A 23,619-nucleotide genomic window follows, 5' to 3' on the forward strand; every position below is an offset into this window, starting at 1 on the left:
TGATCAAGGTGACTGATGGACTGATAAATTTGTCGACATGACAGGAATCATCTTCAAGGTTTGTTCCTTGGGTCTAACATTCAAGTTGGTCACTGGATAAACCCAAGTCTTTTTGACTTAGTAACATAGATTTAGGGTTGGAAGGGACCTCAGAGGCCATCTTGTTTAGCCTTCTCCTTTTATAGAGGAAGAAACCTGAGGCACACAAGTTATGTGACTTGTTCTTGGTCACACAGCCACTTAGTGTCTGCAGCAGGATTGGAACCCAGGTCTTCCTGACTCCAAGCCCAGCACTCTTTCCACTATACCCTGTGACTTAATAAAAGCCAAACCTTTTAGAGGACCACAGCTTCTATGTTTGGTTCTAAACCTGGTGTTTCTCACTTAAGCATTTTAAAAAGCGAGGCCAGGCCAGCCTGGAAACTTTTTCACCATCAAAAATTCTGAAACTGTGGATTCAGCCCCATGCCGATTGCCCTCTTTTCTCAAAGCAAAGTAAGTATGACCGCATGCACAGGGAGGAGAGATTTTTAATTAAATAAAGGGAGAATAAAATAGGAAGTACAAAACATAAAATGCTAAATGCAGTGGGGACAAAGCAAAGGAAGCCTTGCAGCTCACAGACGGATTCCCAACACTTTCTCACCCTCTGTACACGTGTGATAAACCTGCCTCGTGGCCCCAGCAACTGACATCTGCATGCACTCGGTACTCACAGTCACACATACATACACGTGCCACTGCAAGCTCCCCACCCCCTTTTTTCTTTAGTGCCCTTAAAGCTAGGAAGGAAACCATTTCAGTTCTCATTTCCATGTATGTCTTTGCCTTGTCTTCTGGCCTTGAGGGCGCAGTAATCTTGGTGGGGGGTCAGGATCATTTGTCTCCTGTTCTTATTAAAGACAATCAATCCAGGAGCCAGGCGGGGTGTGCTGTCAGCATCCTTGGCCGGCGGGTGCGCAGACTCTTCTAGCCACCAAAATGCTGTTTCTTCCACAAAGGGTCATACTTGAGGTCAGTAGAAATCAGGAGGAAACCCTGAAGAGGAAAAGGCATTTATAGATCATTCATTCAATCAATCAATCAATCAACGAAAGACTTAGTAAGTTCTTACGATGTATTAGACACTGTTGTGGGAGTCAGGAAGACCTAGGTTCAAATCCGCCTCAGACACTTACTAGCTGTGTAACTGTGGGCAAGTCACTTAACCTCTGCCTGCCTCAGTTTCCTTATCTGTAAAATGGTGATAATAACAGTCCCTAACTCCCAGGATTGGCGTAAGGATTAAATGAGATAATATTTGTAAAGTGCTTTGTGAACCTTACAACATTATATAAATGCTAGCTATAGTTGTTGACATTAATCATTGGGCAATGCTTAGTAAATAAATAGATTAACAATTATATATTATAATATATATCATTGTAATAATTTAATATAAAATACAACTCTGGATCTCAGTTTCCTCATCCATAAAAAAGGAGTTCAACTAGATGACCTGTGAGGAGGTCCTTTCTAGATGGACAGCTGAGATTCAATGGTACTTGTGGCATGTAATTAGGCACCCTCAACCGCAGATTTGAATGGGGTGGGGAATCTACATGGCAGCTGGGAGGACAGGTTCCATTCTTGTGACATGCAGTGAAGGGATGAAGCCACTAGGTGGCGCCAGATTGATTGCCTATTCCCACCCCAACTCCCAGTGCTTTCACAGTGGAGCTGCAAATTTCAAGGGACAAATTGTTAGCTGATACAAGCTCAAATCCCGCCTGAGGTCCTGGGTGAATGTCTTTAATTCTCAGTGTCCTTTCCCATAAAAGGATGGAGGGAAGGTTGGGCTATGTGCCACCTGAAGTCTTTTGTAGCTCAGAATCTCGGATCCTATTAACCATAGAATGTCAGGGCTAGAGGGGACCTCAGAGATGGTCCAGAAGTTCTTTTTTTTTTTTTAATTTTAAATTTTTTTAGTGAGGCAATGGGGGTTAAGTGACTTGCCCAGGGTCACACAGCTAGTAAGTGTTAAGTGTCTGAGGCCGGATTTGAACTCAGGTACTCCTGACTCCAGGGCCAGTGCTCTATCCACTGTGCCACCTAGCTGCCCTGGTCCAGAGGTTCTTAACCATGGGTCCCTCAACTTTAAAAAATATTTTGATAAAGATTTCGATAAAATTGTTTTCCTTCTAAATCCCACGTATTTTATTTTATGAACTTAAAAACGTTATTCTGAAAAGAGGCCCATAAACTTCAATAGACTGCTAAAGGTGGGGCAGGACATGTGGAAGAGATAAGAATCCTGGGACTAGCCAACAATCTCCCTTTAGAGAGGAGGAAACTACACTTCAGAGAGGGCAAGTGAGCCACCCAGGGTTGAACAGCTAGTACCAATTGTCTTCAGATATTTTAAAAGTTGAGTAGGCTAATATTTCTTCATTTGAACTAGGACTGACCAATGGGAAGAACTTATAGGGGGAAAGAGCTTGGTTCTAAATATAAGGGAAAACTTCCTAAAAATTAGAGTTATCCAAAAATAGAATAGGCTATATACAAGAAGGAAGTAGTTCCTGTTAATGGAAGTCATATGGGCATGGATTTAGGGATAACGGAGAGTAGGCTAGTCTAACCCACTAATTCTGCAGTTGAGGGAACGAGGTTGGGTGACTTGTGCAGGAAGGATCGTAAGTCTAGAGCTTGAAGGGACCTTGGAGATCCTCCAGGCTAACCTCTTCATTTTACAAATCAAGAAACTGAGTCTTCGGAAGGTTAACTTGACCAAGGTCACAAAGTTCATAAGGGGAAGTGTTGGGATCTGAATCCATCTCCTCTGAAAAGAAATCGAGCCTTCTTTCCACTATGTCGTGATGATCAAATGGAGGTGGGATGATCCTTCATCTGGGCTCATGAAATAAAAAATTAGCTGTGGCAGGGACCTCGGAAATCATTTGATCCATCACCGCTCATTTTACACAGAAGGAAACTGAGGTCCAGAGAAGCTAAGAGACTTGCCACAAGGGTAATAGGGAGCAGGGCTGGGGTTCAGAGTGTTGATAAAGGGATTCAGCCTTCGTGTATCACTTGGACAAGATGACTTCTGGGGCCCCGAGCTTTGAGAGTTTAGGCTAATTCTGTGATTCTACCATAAAAGAAGGCAGAACAGGAGAACCTTGTGAACTCACCTTGTGAACTTCAATGTCAGAATTGACAAGAGAGATCTGATGTGGGTTAGGCAGTGGGAAGCCTTGCTGTAATCTGGCTAAAAAACCAAAACAAAATATTAAAGAAATTCAGAGATGCCCAGGTTTGTAGCAGCTACTTTGCAAACATTCGTCTTTTCATCTTGTAACTTCTATTTTTCTATTTTTTAAATTTAATTTTGTTTTCAGATCTGCCTTCTCTCCCTCCCATTTTCCTTCTACCCTCATTGATAAAGAAAGAAAGACAAAATCCTTCTCATAAATATGTATAATCAAAATTGGCCATGTCCAAAAAATGTCTGTCAGCACTCCAAGTCCATCACCTTTATGTAAGGAGGTGAGTTTTCTATGGGTTTAAAAAAAAATTCTCTGGGATCAACACTTCTCTAGCTTTTTTCAGAAGAACTTTTAAACTGATCTACTATTACTTAACTGAAAACGTCTGCAATTTTGCACATCTGGGCAACAGGAAAGAAAATCTGACAGCTTGCTATTCTCACTTAAAAGCACAATTTACATTTTTGCCGAGGCCCAGACTCATGGGCTCTGAGAACATCTCATTCTTTAAGATGAAAAACAATTTGAGTGAATGCCCCATAGTTGCAAATTGCCCGAGCAATTGTGTGCCAGTTGAAGGCCCAAGATTGGCAATCACTGAAATGAGTCTGTCAATCCCACCCGTGGATTCTGGTCTTTGAATGGGTGGCCACCATGATTTCACCCTCTAAACAGAGCTTTGTAAGACTGGGAGGAGGCTCTAGCTTCCTGTTGATCCAAATTAGAATTTCTCCTCATGAGATTATGAGAATTTTGTACGTCTCCCTTATGTCTCTTATAGACATTAACCCTTCATGGTGAGAGTATCAATAAGGCTACTAGTAAGTATCGGTGATGACTGGACTTAATCCATAATTCATTTCACACTCAAATTGTGAAGATTAACCTTTAAATCCCAGGGTTTACACCGGGGCACACAGACCTCTGATTTCAAGGGGGTCTGTGGGTAGATTTCAGGGGTCTGTGAATTTTGGTGTAAAAAATAAATATTTTCACTAACTTTTAACTGAAATTTAGTGTTTCCTTCAATTATGAATGAAAAAAATTTTCTGAGAAGGGGTGCATAGGTTTCAGCAGATTGCCAGAGAGGACATGATACAGAAAAGGCTAAGAACCCCCATGTCTATTGCTGCTAGCCTGGGCTGAGTTAATACCAGTGCCCCAGCAAGCAGCAAGCTAACTTGGGGTGGAAGGTAGAAAGTATTCCCGGATATTTTACTGATCCCCAGGGATCACATGGTTCCCTGAGATGCCCCAGTTACTAAAGGACCTTACTTACCATTGGCTAATGGAAAGACTCCAAAGTGAAGGATTGAGGAGAGAATGTTCTCAAATCTCAGGACCTGAAACAAAGGAGCAAGCCAAATGAGCAGGCAGCTCTGCCCACTGGGAAACCATGTCCCCATCCTTGGTCAGTTCTGGTCTGGGTAAAGATTAATCCCCAAAGAGGCAGCATGGTGTAGTTGTAGGAGATAAGAGCATTGGGAGTTAAGAAAACCTGGGTTCAAATCCTGCTTCAGATGTTAATAAGCTGGTGACCCTGGGAAAACCCTCTACCTCTCTATGCCTCAGTGTCTTTATCTGTAAAATGGGGGAAGTAGTTAGGCTTGAAGGCATCTAAGTTTTCTTCAAGATCTAAATCTATAATATGACGATAAGAATGTGGGGTAGCTAGGTGGTGCAGTGGATAGAGTGCTGGCCTGGAGTCAAGAAGACTCATCATCATGAATTCAAATCTGGCCTCAGATACTTCTTAGTTGGGAAACCCTGGGCAAGTCACTTAACCCTGTGGGCCCCAGTTTCCTCATCTGTAAAAATGAGCTGGGGGCGGCTAGGTGGCGCAGTGGATAAAGCACCGGCCCTGGATTCAGGAGGACCTGGGTTCAAATCTGGCCTCAGACACTTGACACTTACTAGCTGTGTGACCCTGGGCAAGTCACTTAACCCCATTGCCCCGTTTAAAAAAAAATGTTAAAAAAAAAAATGAGCTGGAGAAGATGGCAAACCACTCCAGTATCTTTCCCATGAAGACCCCAAATGGGGTCACAGAGTTGGACATGACTGAAAATGACCAAACAACAACAAAATGATAGAGAAGCCGGGTCCTAGAGCAGCTGCCAGGTGGGCTTGATGGGGCACAAGGTTCTAGAGCTTCCCTGGTTTCTACCTTCTGCCTTCAGCTGGAATTCTTAGCTGAGCTGCTGTGTCTTTCTTGGGCCTCATGAAGGTCCCACCATTACCTGGGGATGCTGGTCCTATAAAACAGTCCCTGTGACTTGGGCTAGGCAAGTTAAGAGGCATAGTGCATAGAGAGTTGGCCTTGTAGTCAGGAAGACCTATTTCTGGTATAAACTGACTGTGTGACCCTGGGCAAGTCAATCTACTTCTTGGTGCCCTGGGCAATTCTCAGAGGCTCTGATTTAAAGAGAAAAGGCCCATCTCCTTTGATGGGTGAAGTTCCTCACTGAAGTATGTTTTTAAATTGTCTTCCAGGGGCAGCTAGGTGGCACAGTGGATAGAGCACTGGACTTAGAGTAAGGAGTTCAAATCCAGACTCAGACACTTACTAGCTGTGTGACCCTCGGCAAGTCACTTAACTCCGATTGCCTCTCCCACCCCCACCCTGGTTTTTTTCTTGTATTATAAATTTTGGGAAACCCTTGTATAAGAAATTTTATTGAAGTTGATATAATTGTATCTTTGGAAATTTAACTCTTTTATTTTGGATGCTGTAAAGTTATTAAGTTATTAAGAGGCTATTGTCATAATGTTAAAACCGGGGGTGGCTAGGTGGAGCAGTGGATAGAGCACCGGCCCTGGAGTCAGGAGGACCTGAGTTCAAATCTGGCGGACACTTAACACTTACTAGCTCTGTGACCCTGGGCAAGTCACTTAACCCCAATTGCCTCACTAAAACAAACAAAAAAATCCATAATGTTAAAACCTTTGTTATTGTTTAGTTGTGTCTGACTCTTCATGACCCCATATGGGGTTTTCTTGGCAAAGATTCTGGAGTGGTTTGCCATTTCCTTCATTTTCCAGATGAGGAAATTGAGGCAAACAGGGTGAAGTCCCTTGCCCAGATTCATAGAGCTAGTAAGGGTCTGAGGCTAGATTTGAATTCAAGAAGATGAGTCACCTAGCTGCCCCTACCAAGTATTTAATTGGTTATATTTTAAAAGCTGGATTTTTAGATGTCCATACTAATGAATCCACAGGGTCAACCAAAAACCCAACCCAACCCAAGAATTTTCCTTTCTAGCTGGGTACCATTGAACTCTAGGGAGGCTTCTGGGTTGTCACTGATCACTGGGTCTTCCAGTTATAGTGATAAGGGACACATAAAGCAATGAGACTGGTGGGGAGAAGGAGGCTGCCTGACCTCAGAGCCTGGGTTATTGTTGTTTGTCCTTCGTTCTTGAAGAGGACCTTGACATCAGGGCAATGTCATGACTTGCACTGAACTGAATTTAAGTGAGGTAGGGCTGTGCAAGGTCATCAACTTCACTCTCTCTTCCACAGCCTTCTGGGTCTAGTGGCAAGATATACATCAGGACAACTGGAGATGGCCCTGGATATTTGAGGCAATTGGGGTTAAGTGACTTGCCTAGGGTCACACAACTCATAAGTGTCTAAGGTGAGATTTAAACTCAGGTCCTTCCAACTTCAGGGACAGTGCTCTATCCACTGTGCTCCCTAGATGCCCCCAGAGCCTGGGTAGCCATGTCCCAAATAACTCTAGGGCAAGTAGGATAAACATTGACCTACAATGCCCATTTACCCTCTCCTTTTGGGATTCTGGTACATAAATTTAACTCCAGGAGCTTAGCTTAAAACTATTTTCTTAAATAGACTTTGAAATCCTTGAGAACTGCTTCTCCTACATCCTGTTGAGTTCTAGCAACCTTTTGAATGCTCTGTTTAAAAAGTCCTTGCATGGATTTCATAGAATGACAGTGTAAGTCTCCCTTTTTAAAGAGCAAATTACCTTGGTGGGTGGAAGAACAGTGCGAGAGAAAGATTTTTGGAGCAGAAAAGAAAAAGGGACACTTGGAGGCAGAGGATGTAATTATTCAGGCAAAAAGGCAGCAAACCAGCAGGTGTGGGGGTGGCTTAGGAGCCTCCCCCAAAACCTAAGGTCTTACCTCTATGGAGCTGCGATTAGACTCTGGCCCAGAGAGACGGAACCTGGGGAGAAAGAAGTTCAGAAAGAAGTTTTTCCAAACATAAGAAGAACCATTTAAAATATAAAATACCCAAAGTATCTAGCAAGAGCAGAGAGGCAGAAACATCTTCAATCATTAAATTTGTCCTGTTGGGAAATGCTGGGGGAAGCCCTCAGCTTACCCATGTTGGTTCTAAAAGTTCTTCTGTAAGTCATTCATCCATCCATCCACCCATTCATTCATTCATTCATTCATCCATCTATGTATCCATCCATCCGTTCACTCACTCATTTGTTCATTCATTCAATAAACATTCATTTAGTAGACAACAAAGGTTATTTGGAAAAGAATGCTCTATATGGAGTTGTGAGATCTTGTTTCAAATCCTGACCATCATTATTTGTGTGACCTTGGGCTAGTCACTTCACATTAATGAGCTTCTCTTTCCTCATTTGTAAACTGAAGGGTTTGGATTAGATGACTCCTAACATCTCTTCCAGCTATGAATCTATGATCATGTGATCTTGTGATTCTTGTCTCTGCCCCTCACTGCCCTGTGTGACCTCAGGCAAGTAATTTATTTTCTTCAATCCACTGTCTCCTCCTCTGTAAAGGTCATTTGCAGTTCTAAATCAATGATTCTACAACCATTTATTTTTATTTTTTTTATTTTTGTGGGGCAATGGGGGTTAAGTGACTTGCCCAGGGTCACACAGCTAGTAAGTGTCAAGTGTCTGAGGCCGGATTTGAACTCAGGTCCTCCTGAATCCAGGGCCAGTGCTTTATCCACTGCGCCACCTAGCTGCCCCCTCTACAACCATTTATGAAGCACCAACTGTGTGCTCAGTGCTGGGGTTGGTGGCAACCCACAACACACTTTCCACAGGAAGGAGGTGATGGTTGACCTTTAGCTTTCCCCAGGATGGTCCCTCAAAGCCCATTGGACCTTTCATGTAGCCGTAGTATGGTACCACCCAGCACTTGACACAGTTCCTGATGTAGAATACATACGTACTTGTTGGTTGGGTTGAATAGAGGAATAATGTGACAAGCCCTTCTTGATCCAATAGCCCTCATTATTAGAGACATTTTTGCAAATCTAAGCTGAACCCAGTAGAACTCCAAAGCAAAAACCTCCCCTTTTACTTAATGCTCCAAATTTTACCAATATCCCCCACCCCCAACAGCCCAGGGAGGAAAATACTGTAAATATCCCCATTTTACAGATGAGAAAACAAAGGTGTAAAATGACCTTCTCAAAGTCTCACAGCTAGTAAGTGTTGTTGTCGTTGTTGTGATTTGAAACTTTGTCATTTGACCATTAGCCCAGTGCCCACAATACTTTATGACTTTGTGGAATGGGATTTCCCCCCCAGTGGTCTTGGAGAAGGCGGTTATCCACAGGTGTGCTGGTTAATGTTTAACAACTGACTCTGGGTGAGGGGGGCTGTAAAGCTTTTAAGTTTAATGTGCACTATTTTTTTTTTTTTAGTGAGGCAATTGGGGTTAAGTGACTTGCCCAGGGTCACACAGCAAGTAAGTGTTAAGTGTCTGAGGCCGGATTTGAACTCAGGTCCTCCTGCCTCCAGGGCCGGTGCTCTCTCCACTGCGCCACCTAGCTGCCCCTAATGCGCACTATTAACATTTACTCCATCACTTTCTTCAAATACAGCCAATCAACCAAACAATAAACCAAGCTCTGGATTTGTAGTGCTTGCTGATTTCTCAGATGTAAATGCTCACAACGAACAACATTTAACAACCAGCTCTCCAAAAGCTGTTTGAACCTGCTCCCGCATTGAGCTGCTGCTATTCCATCGACCGCTTGGCTTAGTGCTTGTGAAGCAGACTGATGCATTCTGAAGCAAAGATAGGTACTCTGTCTGCCCCACCTCTGGGAAAGCTTCCGCTCCACTCAGACACTGAGCCAGCCACTTTCTGACCTAATTGGTTTGCCCTGTTCATTCGGCAGAATGCTTTTGTTGACAGATATTTATCTGTCTACGCTTGTATGCCGTGAAGGAAGGAGGCAGTCTTACTAGAGAGACCAAACAAGATTACGGATGTGGGGCTGGGAGAAAACCTGGAGCCTGAGGAGCCCATTCACCTAATTTTACAGAGGAGGAAACTGAGGTACACAGAGGTTAAGGGACTTGCCTAGGGTCATACAACTTCGTTCTTGTTCAGTCATTTTTCACTTGTGTCTGACTCTTTGTGACCCCGTTTGAGGTTTTCTTGAAAGAGATACTAGTCATTTGCCATTTCCTTCTCCAGCTCATTTTATACATGAGGAAACCGAGGCAAACAGGGTGAAGTGACTTGTCCAGGGTCACACAGCTAGTAAATGTATAAGGTCAAATCGGAATTCAGGAAGTTAAATCTTCCCGACTCCAAACCTGGCACTCTATGCACTATGGTGCCACCTAGCAGCCCCATCACGCGACTAATAAAGTATCTAAAGTGGTATTCTAACCCAGTTCTCCCTGAATTCAAATCTAGCCCTTTAATTCTGCACACAGCCTCTTCTAAAGTGATAGGCTTAAGAGCCACAAGAAAACCAAGGCCTCCTCACTGGAGAGATGAACACAGAGAGAACCAGGACAAAACTCAGCGTTCCAAGTCATTGTCTGCCTATGGGCTCGGAAGACAAGGGCTGAATTTCCCTGCTCTATTAAGAAACAAGCAACTCGCTTTCTACAGAGAAAATGCTTTTTCACCTGCTCTCCTAACGTTCATTTTGAAGATGTGGTCTTCCCAAACTGCCTAAAAGTAGCCAATTAAACCCAATTTATCTTACCTGTTCAGAGATAAGGAGCAGATCAACTTTTTCCCCAAAATAAGCAGGCCAACACTGGTACTGGCCACCTGTGGAAGACCAAACACTTTGGTTACTGGGCTGGGTGAATGTCATTTCAGACTTGAGCACTGTCATTTTTTTGTAACTGAAAATGCAGAAACTCCACTGTCTTGAAAATGAGTTAGCTTGGGGCAGCTAGGTGTCAAAGTGGATAAAGTACCAGCCCTGGATTCAGGAAGCCCTGAGTTCAAATGTGGTCTCAGGCACTTGACACTTACTAGCTGTGTGACCCTGGGCAAGTCACTTAACCCTCATTGCCCCATTTAAAAAAAAATAATAAAAAAATTTAAAAAAGAAAATGAGTTAGCTCAAGAAATCCTCTTTCTAAGGGTCGGATCTGAAAAGATACCAACATTTATTTATTTATTTATTTATTTATTCATTCATTCATTCATTCATTCATTTATTTATTTATTTGTTTATTTATTTATACATTTATTTATTTATTCATTCATTCATTCATTTATTTATTTACCTATTTATCTATTTATCTATCTATCTATTTATTTATTTATTTATTGGGGGGTGTGGGGGTGTGGAACACTAGTCTTACCTGCTCTTATCACACTTCCTTTCTCTCTCTCAATTATCATTTAAAATGGTTAACTGTTTCATTAAAAAATTAATGGTGACAATACTTGGTGATTATGATGATCAAGGTTGCCCCAGGTAGAGAGAAACAAATTCCCCTTTCTTCCTGCTTGGGAGAAGGGGACTCTGGGATTAGAACACAATATGGAGTAAGATTCAAATGGTGCAATTGGCTACTTTTGAGGTATTTTTCTACTCCACTGTCCTCTCCTCCACCTTTTTTATTCCTTATTAAATAGGATTGCTCTTTGGGGAGGGAAGAATAGTTAGGCTTTAAGGTATTTCAAAAGGAAAAGATAAATAAAAAAAATAAGGTTGAACATCAAAAACAGCTGGTCAAACTTCTGTAATAACTATTAAATTATTCTCTGCAGTACAATAATCCAAGACAATTCCAAAGGATTCATGATGAATCATGTTATCCGCCTCCAGAGAAAGAACTGATACTGTCTGAATACAGACTGAAGCATACTATTTTCACTTTCTTTCATTATTTTTTTATTTGAGTCTTCTTGTAAAAAATGACTAATGTTTTATATGACTGTACATGTATAACTTTTATCTGACTGCTTACTGTCTCAAGGAGGGGGAAGGGATAGATTTTGGAACTCAAAACTTTAAAAAAATGTTTTAAAAATTGTTTTAACATGTTGTTGGGGGGAAAATAAAATAAACAAAAATAAATAATGAAATAGTATAATACATAATAAATAAGATAAAAATAACTATTAGAATTAAAATTTTTGTTATTGTTCAGTAATGTCCAACTCTTCATGACCCCATTTGGGGTTTTCTTGGCAAAGATGCTGGAGTAGTTTAGCATTTCCTTCCCCAGCTCATTTCACAGATGAGGTTAAGTGACAAATGGGGTTAAGTGACAGAGTTACACAGCTAGTAAGTGTCCGAGGCTGGATTTGAACTCATCTTCTTGACTCCAGGTCCATCACTCTATCCACTGTGCTACCTAGCTGCTCCAGCATGTCAAATTTCTCCACATCCCTGTTAGTCCTGAGCTTCTCTCCATTTCCAAACTATTGCCTGCCAATTTGATGGATATCTATCTTTTTGTTGTCTTTCTAGTCCTTTGGGAAGGAAGACCTCAGCACGTCCCAGGTCCCTGAGGCACTTGGAAAACACGGGGCCAGCACCCATTGAATGAAAGCTCTTTGGGGTTCTTTGAGTTTAATTCCCCTCCCTCACTCTGGTTACTTACAAAATCCATGGAGACAATAGCTTCCTCAGTGGCATTTTCGGGTTTGGTCATCATCACGACTGCACCAGGGATGTCAAGGGTAAAATTGTTTGGTTCCAAACTGACCATTGGGGGTTCAGTGGTCAGAACCCTCATCATCAGTGGCTGGCTCATAATATATAGTTCTGCAATCTGTCCAAATTCAAGAAGAGATGGGTGGAGTTAAAATGAAAATATTGAGAATCCAAACAAGGAGACTCTCATAGTAACTATGAACACTGGAATTAGTCAATGTCGTCAATAAAGTGTCATTAAAACAACTGTTCTTGGTATCTGTACAGGCCTAGTTTTGGGATGGTCTTTGATGATTGTCAAATTTTAGGCAATAGGAATAATGATAGCCAACATCTAAGCTTTATACATATCATCTCATTCGATTCTGACAACAATCCTGTGAGGTAGGAGCTGTTATTACTCCCATTTTAGAGATGAGGAAACCAAGGGTGAGAAAGGTTAAGTGACTTGCCGAGGGCCATATAGAAAGTTAAGTGCCTGAGGAAGGATCTGAACTCTGGGCTTCTTCACTCCAAGTCTAGCATTCTATCTACTATACCTCTCTAGATTGGTCTATAAGAAATAGAGACAATTCCTAGGTGCCAGAAAGGAAAATAGCTAAAGCTATGAAAATAGCTTAGCTAAAAGCAAAAGGCCTTTTGTTATATGCACATTTGCTTTGCCTATAAGCTCCGCAAGGACAGACTTTCTTTTTTTTTTTTTAAATTTTTTTTTACAGGGCAATGGGGTTAAGTGACTTGCCCAGGGTCACACAGCTAGTAAGTGTTAAGTGTCTGAGGCTGGATTTGAACTCAGGAACTCCTGAATCCAGGGCCGGTGCTTTATCCACTGCGCCACCTAGCTGTCCCCAAGGACAGACATTCTTGACACATAATATTCAGCTGAATATCAGCTTCACAAAATTCATAAATATAGACAATATTTCCTCTCCTCTCATTGGTTCAAATGGTTTTGAACCTAGTTGAGACCTGAAGGGAAAAGCAAATATCTTATTTGGGAAACTTACAATGGGATAGTCAAATACCTTGAACATATTTACACTGTTACCTTCATTGTCTTTCCCCCTTCACATTTATTATTTGTCTGCATTACCACCATTCACCCAGCATAGATTTTTTTTCAAGGCAATTGGGATCAAATGACTTGCCCAGGGTCAATAGCATAGCCATTTCAAAGCCTTAGGACTGAGTCTGATTCCACCTTCTTTACTTCTCATAGTGAAACAGTTACCAAGCCTTATTGGTGAGAGAAACAAAATAAAATCTTCCACCAGAAGTACATTTTCAAACAAAGATATACGTAATGGGAGGGGGGACCTGTTAAGGGGAAATATGTAGAGGCATTTCAAGAGGCATGTTCACCTCTTAGTCCTCAACCAATGAGGTGAAAAGAGGAGGGAATTTTGCAATAGGATTAGGGATTTATTTAATTTATTTATTTATTTATTTTTGTGGGGCAATGAGGGTTAAGTGACTTGCTCAGAGTTACACAGCTAGTACGTGTCAAGTGTCTGAGGTCAGATTTGAACTAAGGTCCTCCTGAATCCAGGGTGGGTGCTTTATCTACTTTGCCACCTAGCTGCCCCTAGGATTAGGGATTAAAAAGAGTAGTTTGCCGTGGCAAAGTGCGCCACTCTTCTATAGTGTGTGCGCCCTCTTGCAAGAATGTAATAAAGCCTTCATATATTCACCAAAAGGGAAAGTCCAGTATTTTTTTATTTCTGACATTGGTACCACTGCTCTCTGATCAGCTCTTTCTTCTCACACCTGACTGGGTCTTCATTACCGCTCACTTAGACTATTGCAATAACTTTGTTACAGGATTTCCCATCGTCACTATCTTGCCACTAAGATCCATTCTTTGTAAGACCATCCGAATCTTTGTTTTTATATATTTGGTCTAGTCATGTTACTTCTCTGCTCAGAAATCTTCATTGGCTCACTAGGGCTCACCCAATAACGGTCAATTTCCCCTGAATGACATTCCATGATTAGGACTCCTAAGATTTGTCATCATAAAATCAGGCCTCCCAAAAATCTGCAGAGCAAAACATTCTTGTGAAGTGGCTAAAATGAGACATAGCAAAAAGCATGCTAGAAAGAATGCTGTATTGGGAATCAGAATTAGGTCAGGGGTCTTTGACTTATTGACATTATCCTGGAGGCAGGTCAATTCTGAACTTCTTGGGACCTCAGTTTCCTCCTCTATAAAATGGGGTTGGGCTTGTTGACCATCGAGATTCCTTTCACCTCTAAATTTGTGATCTCATGATTGTAGGACCTCCAAGATCCCTTCTAACTAGACATCACCCCATGATGTCACCGTCTTCTTCAAAAACAAAGGACAAACAATGACAGCTTTCCATCCTCAGACCTTCGATCAAGAAGTGGAACTTGGATCACTCACCTGAGAAAACAGACTCCCAATGCCCTCGGAGTTTTGAATTAGATGCTTGGATAGCTGGAAAATAAATGGAGAAGTCAGTCAATCTCATGTCAATTTCTCATCTCATTTTCCTTTGGGGGAAATGCCATATTTGCTATCATTTTTATGAAGCAAAAGCAAATCCCTGAAGGATAGTTATAGTGTATTGCATCTTAGAGGGAAGTCAGGAGTATTTAGAGTGGAGTCAGGAAAATCTAGGTTCAAATCTTGCCTCTGATACTTCCTACTTGTGTGGCTCTGGGCAAGTCATTTCACCCTCTTTGCCTCAGTTTCCTCATCTGTAAAATAAGCTGGAGAAGGAAATGGCAAACCACTGCACTATCTCTGCCAAGAAAACTCCAGGGGGCATCTAGGTGGCGCAGTGGATAGAGCACTGGCCCTGGATTCAGGAGTACCTGAGTTCAAATCTGGCCTCAGACACTTGACACTTACTAGCTGTGTGACCCTGGGCAAATCACTTAACCCCCATTGCCCCACCAAAATAAAAAAAAAAAAAAAGAAAACTCCAAATGGGGTCACGAAGAGTCACAACTGAAAAAACGACTCAACAATAAACAACACTACATATCTATACAAGTGTATAGATATACACATGCAGAGAGATCCAAATTTCTGAGTATTTTCACATAAACTTTAACAGCCTCAGTGTCCTCATCAGGAATAATAACAATGCCTACCTTGTAGAATGGCTGTAAGGATCAAATTAGATAATATGTTTACAATGTTATACAAACCTTAAAGTGCTATGTAAATGCTAGTTATTATTTTTGCTTGCAAAAAACATCACCTAGGAATATCTTGAAAGGATAAGCATTTTATTATTGCCACTGATTTTTTAAGAGTATGTGGCAGGGGTAGTGCTGGTGGGAGTGGGTTGGACTAGGTCACAGGACTCACAGTCACACATAAGTTTGTTTTTTTTTTTTTGCTTTGAATAGAATTAAACCAAGATGATGCCATGTATCATTTAAAGAAACAAGGAATATTTAGGCTGGAGTAGAAAAGTCTCCGGGAAGACATGAAAGCTGCCTTCAAGTACGCGAGCTGAGCTGAGGAAGGATTAGATTGATTCTGTTTGGCCCCGGGCAGAACGAGAGCCATAGATGGAAATTACAAAAAGGGAAATTGATGGGTTTGATGTCAAGACAAATTTCCTAACAGTTCCTGTTCCCCAGTGGGCTTTCTGGGGAAGTGATAGCTTCTAGTCCCTGGAGGTCTTCAAGAAGAGATTGAATGACTTTTACTAGACATATGATCTAGAGAATTCTTGGTGAGAGATGGGTTGGATTGCTGGTCTCTGAGATTCTTTCCAACCCTGTGATTCAGAGCTTTGAATCTTTAAGTGACAGGATCTCAGAGGTAGAAACCCCTCCTCCCCACCAGAGGTAATCCAATCTAATCCCTGACCTGTACAAGAATCCCCTCCTGACAGATGATGATGACGACGAAGCATTATGGAGCACTTTAAGATTGGCAAAAGGTTTTTTGTTTTTTTTTTTTACAGGGCAATGGGGTTAAGTGACTTGCCCAGGGTCACACAGCTAGTAAGTGTCAAGTGTCTGAGGCCGGATTTGAACTCAGGAACTCCTGAATCCAGGGCCGGTGCTTTATCCACTGCACCACCTAGCCGCCCCTGGCAAAAGGTTTTTACAAATATTGCCTCATTGGATCCTCACAACAACACTGGGAGGTAGGTGCTATTTTTCCCTCCATTTTATAGTTGAGGAAACTGAGGAAGACAGAGGTTGAATGACTTTGTCCACTGCTAGTATCTGAGGCTGAATTTCAACTCAGGTCTTCCTGACTCCAGATGATTAGGTAACCTCTACTTGAAGCTACCCCATTCTGCCTCCCAAGCTACCACATTCTGCTTTTGGACTGCTCAAATTGTTAGGAAGTTTTTCCTTATGTAAACCTCAAACTGATCTTTCTTCAACTTCTGCCCATTGATCCCACTTCTGCCCTTGGACGCCAAGCAGACTTTCTCACAAATATAAAGACTTTCTTTGTGTATGCCTGCATGTATGCATATAGGTATGTGTGTATGCATGTGTATAGATTTACGTACGTGTGTATATATGTACTATCTTCTTTTTTCTATCTACTAGTTTTTTCTCCTCTCCCCCCCACCTCCAGCTAGCTCTCACGACTAAGTCAATGGTGCAATTAAGACCTATTGCATTAAAGTATGCAGGGCTCGACCCATAGAAGATATTCAATTCATGCTGATGGCCGATTGTGGAATTTGCTTCCATTATAGGCGGGAGGTATTTGACAAGAAGATCAATGAATTTGTTTGCTCTCCTACGAATGACTATAGATTAAGTAATTACAGTTGATAGCAGGTGGGAATGCTTGGGAGTGGGGGAGGGGATGGGGAAAGAGGCTGATTGCATGGCAAGATAACAATTCATTCTTAAGAACGAATCCAGAACAACACCCAAGAAACTCGGGATAACCTAAAGGCCAAATACAGTAACAAAGACCAATTTCACAATTCTTTTCATTGTTGTCATTTTTGTCATTCTAGCTCGGTCAATTAATTAGTATTTATTAATCAAGCAATTAACTAGTATTTATTAAGTGCTTAATGTGTGGTGGGCACCATGCTAAATATTGGGGATACAGAGATGGGAAAAATAGTCCCTCTCTTTGAAGTACCCATATTCTAATGGTGGAGACAGGAAATATCTATATATCTACAAATCTATATAATATATATTACACATACATCTATAAACAACAAAATATATCCAACAACATATCTATAGCTACTCATACAAACATATATACATACCTATGTGTGCATACACACACACACACATATATTTGTTGTTGTTGTTCAGTCATTTCAGTCCTTTCTGACTCTCTGTGACCCCATTTGGGCTTTTCTTGGCAAAGATACTAGAGTGGTTTGCCATTTCCTTCTCTAACTCATTTACTGATGAGGAAACTGAGGCAAATAAGTTTAGGTGACTTGCCCCAAGACATATCTTAGGATAGATTTGAACTCATGAAGATGAATCTTCCCTGACTCTAGGCCTAGCACTCTTTATATAACCTACAAACACAAATATATACACAAAGACAAATACACACACGTATACACAAACACAAATATACACACAATAAGACATATACATGCATCAGCTTCTCAAGAGTGGCAGCTGTCCTGGTTAGTACAGAATGTACAGTCCCAGCATGTGACTTAAGCAGGGCACTAAGCCCAAGGTAAGCACTGTCCCTCTCACCTCTTTTGTGGTCAGGGTGATATCAAAAGCCCCAGTGATGAAATAAGTGAATGATGCTGACTTAAGGAAATACTCTGAGATTCCAATGTAAAGCATAGAATCACTGCGGTTCGGGAGTGCGAATGGAACGGGTTGGAAGGGAGGATCAGTAAGATTCCCCACTGGGTAGAATGTGCCCTACAGGGAGAAAAAAAGAAAGAAAAGTCAACATACTTTGTGAAAACCCAGGTCATCATAGCAATAACACGTATATTCATGCATCCAGCATTTTAGAATCTGCAAAGCCCTTTACATACACGATATCATTTGATTCTGGGGGCAGGGTGGTTTAGTAGATACAGTCCTAGCCTTAGAGACAAGGAGAGCAGGGTTTAAGTTCTATAGGAAGGCTGTGTGACCCTGGGCAAGTCCCTTAACCTTTCAGTGCCCCAGGCAACTCTAAGACTGGAAGGTGCAATTTCATTTTTTAAATGATAGAGAAAGGTCCTCACTGGAGTTCTCTCATCTATGAAATCAACAACAACATACATAGCACTTTTTTTTTTTAAGTGAGGCAATGGGGGTTAAGTGACTTGCCCAGGGTCACACAGCTAGTAAGTGTTAAGTGTCTGAGGTCAGATTTGAACTCAGGTACTCCTGAATCCAGGGCCAATGCTTTAACCACTGCGCCATCTAGCTGCCCCAACACACTTTAAGGTTTATGAAGCACTGTATATAGGCTATCTCATTTCATCCTTACCATAACCCTGACAGGTAGAGGTGCTATTATTAGTCCCATTTTACAAATGAGGAAACTGAGGCTGAGAGAGATCAAGTGACTTGTCTAGATTCACATAGCTAGTAAGTGTCTGGGTCAACCCAAAGCTTCTAAAGTAGATACTAATATCCCCACTTTACAGATGAACAAACTGAGGCTCAGGGAAGTGATATGACTTGTCCAGACTTACACAATTAATAAGTATTAGAGGCAGTATTCGAATCCTGGGTCAGGGCACATTCCTTCTTCTTTAAAGTGTGGCTACTGGGGAGCTATGATTGCTAAAAAAATTAGGGCAAGAAAAACTCTAGAAGTTTGATAAAATTGAGAGTGGAGAGGTGGGTGGTAAGGGTGATGCTGCTGCTGCTGCTGGTGGAAACAACCCAAACCTAATGACTATTTAGTGAGGAACTATATTTTTAAAAAATGATAATTAACCTTTAGAACAAGAATGAATTATTCTGCCATAATTAATGAAAGCTTGTTGTTGTTGTTCATCTTTCATTTTCTTTTCTTAAAAAATTTTTTTTGATGATTTATTTTGTTTTTATTTTTTTGAGGCAATCAGAGAGCTAAGTGATTTGCCCCAAGTCACACAGCTAAGTAAGTGTCTGAGGCTGGAATTGAACTCAGGTCCTGCTGACTCCAGTGCCAGTCCTCTATCCACTGTGCCATCCAGCTGAGCCTTGTCCTTTATTTTAAAAGAGGAGGATCAATGACATTACAGGGTGATGTCTTGACTTGGGCTTGACTTGGATTTAAGTGAGACAGAACTGAGCAAAGTTCTCACTCTCTTCCAGAGTCATCAAAGTCCAGTGGCAAGACAAAAGTTAATGCTATTATGATTTCTGACCAGACCCTATCGGGGATGACAGACATCAGTTAAGTCATAAAACCAGTAAATTTCCAGTGGCAGTGGCAACATCAGAACAAAGCCATCATTAACTAATTTTCTAAGCACCACCAAGTACAGCTAATTATACTGTCTCCTAGCCCAGAATGGAAGGACTCTCATGTCCATCACCGTAAACCATTGCTGATTCCTGATTGTGCTGGTATGTTCTGAATTCTTAAACAATTGATAATCAGCAGAGTGGGCTTCAGCATCTTTAAGAGGGGTTGTGAGAAAGAAAATCAAGCTGTCCTGCTCTCAAATCTTCCTCTGAAGCTTCTTGGGGCTGTAGCATTTCCCAATTACATTTTATTCTGGTTTGGGCCATACTTAGGGTGGTGATATGACCATTGGCTCCAGGGTCTCAATTTTCTCTCTCATGTTTTATATGTAGAAGGCATTAAGTGATTAATCTATAAATTGAAAAGGCTGGGCCGGTTGGATCTGATGTCTCTTCCAACTCTGGGATGAAAGAAAAAGGATCCCTCTTCTCCTTCATGCTCAGTTTTATGTGCCACATCCTACATTGTTGTTGTTTGTCCTTCATTCTCAAAGAGGACCATGACATCGGGGTGATGTCATGACTTGCACTGAACTGGATTTAAGTGAGGTAGCCTGTGCAAGGTCACCAACCTCACTCTCTCTTCCAGAGCCATCTGGGTCCAGTGACGAGATACACATCAGGATGATTGGAGATGGCCCCGGGTGTTTTAAGGCAATCAGGGTTAAGTGACTTGCCCAGGTTCACACAGCTAGTGTCTAAGGTGAGATTTGAACTCAGGTTCCCCTGACTCTAGGGCCAGTGTTCTATCCACTGCACCACCTAGAATGTGAGGGGTTTTTGAACCCTCCCAGTTACTGATGTCCCTGGAGATTCTGGAAGCACATTTGGAAGCATCAGTACAAAGACCCTCTCTTGACAATATCCTGTTCTGCTGAAAGTCAATGCCACCTCTTAAGGAGAAACTCACTTTTCAAAGTATTCTTTTTGATGACCAAGAAGATTACAGTGACATTAATATTAACCAAATTACCTTCAAATTCAGGTCAATGGATGACTGGGTGATTTCTGGAGCCTCCAAAAGGGAGTAATCTAGCAAGATGTCCTCACCAAACTTGGTTACAACTAAATAGGAGGCAGAGAAAAGACCCACATTACAAAAGGCATGGGAGAATATAAACACTGCTTCTTTCCAGAATAAAAAGGATGTGACTTTACATAGCTAGGAAGGCAAAGTACCACAAAAAATAGAGAGAGAGTCAGACAGAGACAGAGATTGAGAAGGGGGTGGGGGAGAAAGAGACAGAGACAGAGACAGAGAGATGATCAGAGAGTCAAAGGGGGTTGAGAGACACACAGAAATGGACAGAGAGATGGAGAGAGAGAGAGACAAAGACAGAGAAAAGCACACACAGAGAGAGTAGGGGGGAGAAATAAATACAGACAGGAGAATCAGACAGAGAGAGGGAGAGAGAGTCAGACAGAGATGGAGAGACAGAGACTGGGGAGCAGAGATTGAGAAGTGGAGGAGAAAGAATAAGACAGACAGAGAAACAGATAGACAGAGAGGTGTACAGACAAACAGAGGGGAGATAGCGAAGGAGAGATAGGGAGAGAGACAGAGTGAGAGAATGGGGGAGAGACAGAGAGATGAACAGAGATACAGAAAGGGGGGGAGAGAGAAACAGACAGAAATAGACAGAGAGACAGAAAGAAGAGAGACCCAGAAAAATACTAAAAATTGGGAGGGGAGAGAGATAGGGACAGAGTAGACACAGATAGAGAGGTGGATGGAGGGATGGGGGAGAGATACAGAGATGGACAGAGAGATGTAGGGAGAGATAGAGGTGGAGAGAGAGACAGAAATGGAGAGACACACATAGAGAGACTGGGCAGGAGACTGAGAAGTAGGGAAGAGAGAGACGGAGGCAGAGATAGGGCAGAGAGACGCAGATAGATAGGGACAGATAGAGGGAGAGAGATACAGAGAAAGAGAGATGGGGAGAGGTTGAGAAGGGGGGATAAATAGAGACAGAGCAGAGACAGAGGTGGGGAGACAGAGATAGAGAGACAGAGGGAGACTGTGGTGGTGGTGGGGAGACTGAGCAGGGGAGGGGGAGAGACAGAGACAGAAAAAAACATAATATGATAAGACCAAGAAGCTGCAGGAGCTCTCTGGGACCACTGACTTCCTCCTAAATCACGTCTATCTCTCCTATTGTCATTTTCAGAGAGGTGAGGGAACATTCCTTGGAAACTCTGGGCTAGCTCAGTCCTGAGACAGGGCAAACATATCATGGTCTAATTCTATACACTTCCTTTTGGGCTTGGAAGAGAAATCTGTCCCTGATCTATGGCATTTTCTCTGTGATGTGATTAATTCTGTCCTACTCGGTTGCTATGGATATCATCATTAGTCAGGCCAGCATAAAGTTACAGCATTTCCTTTTCTTTGCTTTCAGGTTTGACTGGGGCCAGGACCAGAAGCAGGTCGGTAAGCAGCCATTGCTTGGTGCAATGAGAGATGCTTTCTTGTATTATCGTTTTAAAGAAATAAACATATTTTTAATGCCAGGGATCTCTGTTCTCCCTGGGATGTGGCTATTTCCTGGGTGATCAGTCAAGTGGCATGTGTTAGAGTGAAGTCCCAAAGACTCAAGGGGGACAATCATACACGAGGGACATGTTTTTCTTTTTTCTTTCTTTTTTCTTTTCTTCCTTCCTTCCTTCCTTCCTTCCTTCCTTCCTTCCTTCCTTCCTTCCTTCCTTCCTTCCTTCCTTCCTTCCTTCCTTCCTTCCTTCCTTCCTTCCTTCCTTCCTTCCTTCCTTCCTTCCTTCCTTCCTTCCTTCCTTTCTCCCTTTTTCTTTTTTCTTTTCTTTTCTTTTCTTTTTTGCGGGACAGTGAGGGTTAAGCGACTTGTCCAGGGTCACAGCTAGTAAGTGTCAAGTGTCTGAGGCCAGATTTGAACTCAGGTGCTCCTGAATCCAGGGCCGGTGCTTTATCCACTGCGCCACCTAGAGGAGCATATATATATATATATTTTTTGCGGGGCAATGGGGGTTAAGTGACTTGCCCAGGGTCACAGCTAGTAAGTGCCAAGTGTTTGAGGCTGGATTTGAACTCAGGTACTCCTGAATCCAGGGCCGGTGCTTTATCCACTACGCCACCGAACTGCCACGCCCCCCCCCCCCCAGGAGCATATTTTTCAAAAGCACGGGTACTTGATTTTCATTTTTTTATTTTTTATTTTTTATTTTTATTTTTTTAGTGAGGCAATTGGGGTTAAGTGACTTGCCCAGGGTCACACAGCTAGTAAGTGTTAAGTGTCTGAGGCCGGATTTGAACTCAGGTACTCCTGAATTCAGGGCCAATGCTTTAACCACTGCGCCACCTAGCTGCCCCAGTACTTGATTTTCAAACCACATTTCAGCTCTATTACAGATCCCACAGATGAAAGTGGGGGCAATAAGAGATGAAGGGACTTGAAAATAGATACAAATATAATGGATAAATATGGCTAAATAATGGCTAAAGTTGAAGAAGGGCTCAGGCAATTTTAACTTTCAGGTTTTCCCATAGTCCACTCGAGCCCAACTTTGATTAGTACAGTGATGTGCAGATGAACTTATTTGGGAAAAGACTGAAGGAAGAGAGAATGCCCTGTGTTTATGGTGGGTCTTAAGAAAACACCTTTTCATTGTGGCAATGAGGGGCTAGATCTCAGAATCACAGAATTTAAGAGTTGGAAGGGACTGTGGTAGTCCAACCCATACCTGAAAGAATAAAGATAACGACTTTGGTATAATGTACCCAAATCATTACATATTGAAAATTGAGACTGGAAAATATAGAGGAGGAGGAGGAAGTTTGATAGTGTGAGAAAATAATGGGATTTGACAGATACTCAAAGGCTCACCTGGAGATTAATCTAAACTGATTGAATTAAGTGAGAGTGATTGACTTTGCTGATTAGCCTACTTAAAGTTAATTAGATTGTAACCACACCTGGCTGGCCTTAAAGAGGTATTATTCTCAGAAGCTAAAGACTTTGAATTTAGAGACCACCTTCAAGTCCAGTAAACCAATGAATTTGGATGATGCCTACCAATCAGCTTGAAGCAGTGTATAACGATCACCTCTGCT

At 42.0% G+C, this 23,619-nt stretch overlaps 1 protein-coding gene across 1 annotated transcript in view; it reads right to left on the reverse strand.

Annotated features, from left to right (window-relative positions):
* Positions 1–571: 571 nt before the first annotated feature.
* Positions 572–23,619, reverse strand: part of BPIFC (BPI fold containing family C) — a 48,092-nt gene continuing 25,044 nt past the window's right edge. Inside the window, exons 9-17 of the mRNA XM_043968313.1 lie at positions 20,509–20,600; positions 17,826–18,002; positions 14,536–14,589; positions 12,076–12,246; positions 10,212–10,279; positions 7,394–7,436; positions 4,528–4,591; positions 3,174–3,250; positions 572–1,038 (exon numbers count right to left, since the gene is read on the reverse strand). Coding sequence (XP_043824248.1) covers positions 970–1,038; positions 3,174–3,250; positions 4,528–4,591; positions 7,394–7,436; positions 10,212–10,279; positions 12,076–12,246; positions 14,536–14,589; positions 17,826–18,002; positions 20,509–20,600 — 815 coding nt within the window. The 3' untranslated portion in view covers positions 572–969. The remainder of the gene's footprint in view (positions 1,039–3,173; positions 3,251–4,527; positions 4,592–7,393; positions 7,437–10,211; positions 10,280–12,075; positions 12,247–14,535; positions 14,590–17,825; positions 18,003–20,508; positions 20,601–23,619) is intronic.

Source organism: Dromiciops gliroides, chromosome 5 (assembly GCF_019393635.1).
Source record: "Dromiciops gliroides isolate mDroGli1 chromosome 5, mDroGli1.pri, whole genome shotgun sequence".
NCBI lineage: Eukaryota > Metazoa > Chordata > Mammalia > Microbiotheria > Microbiotheriidae > Dromiciops > Dromiciops gliroides.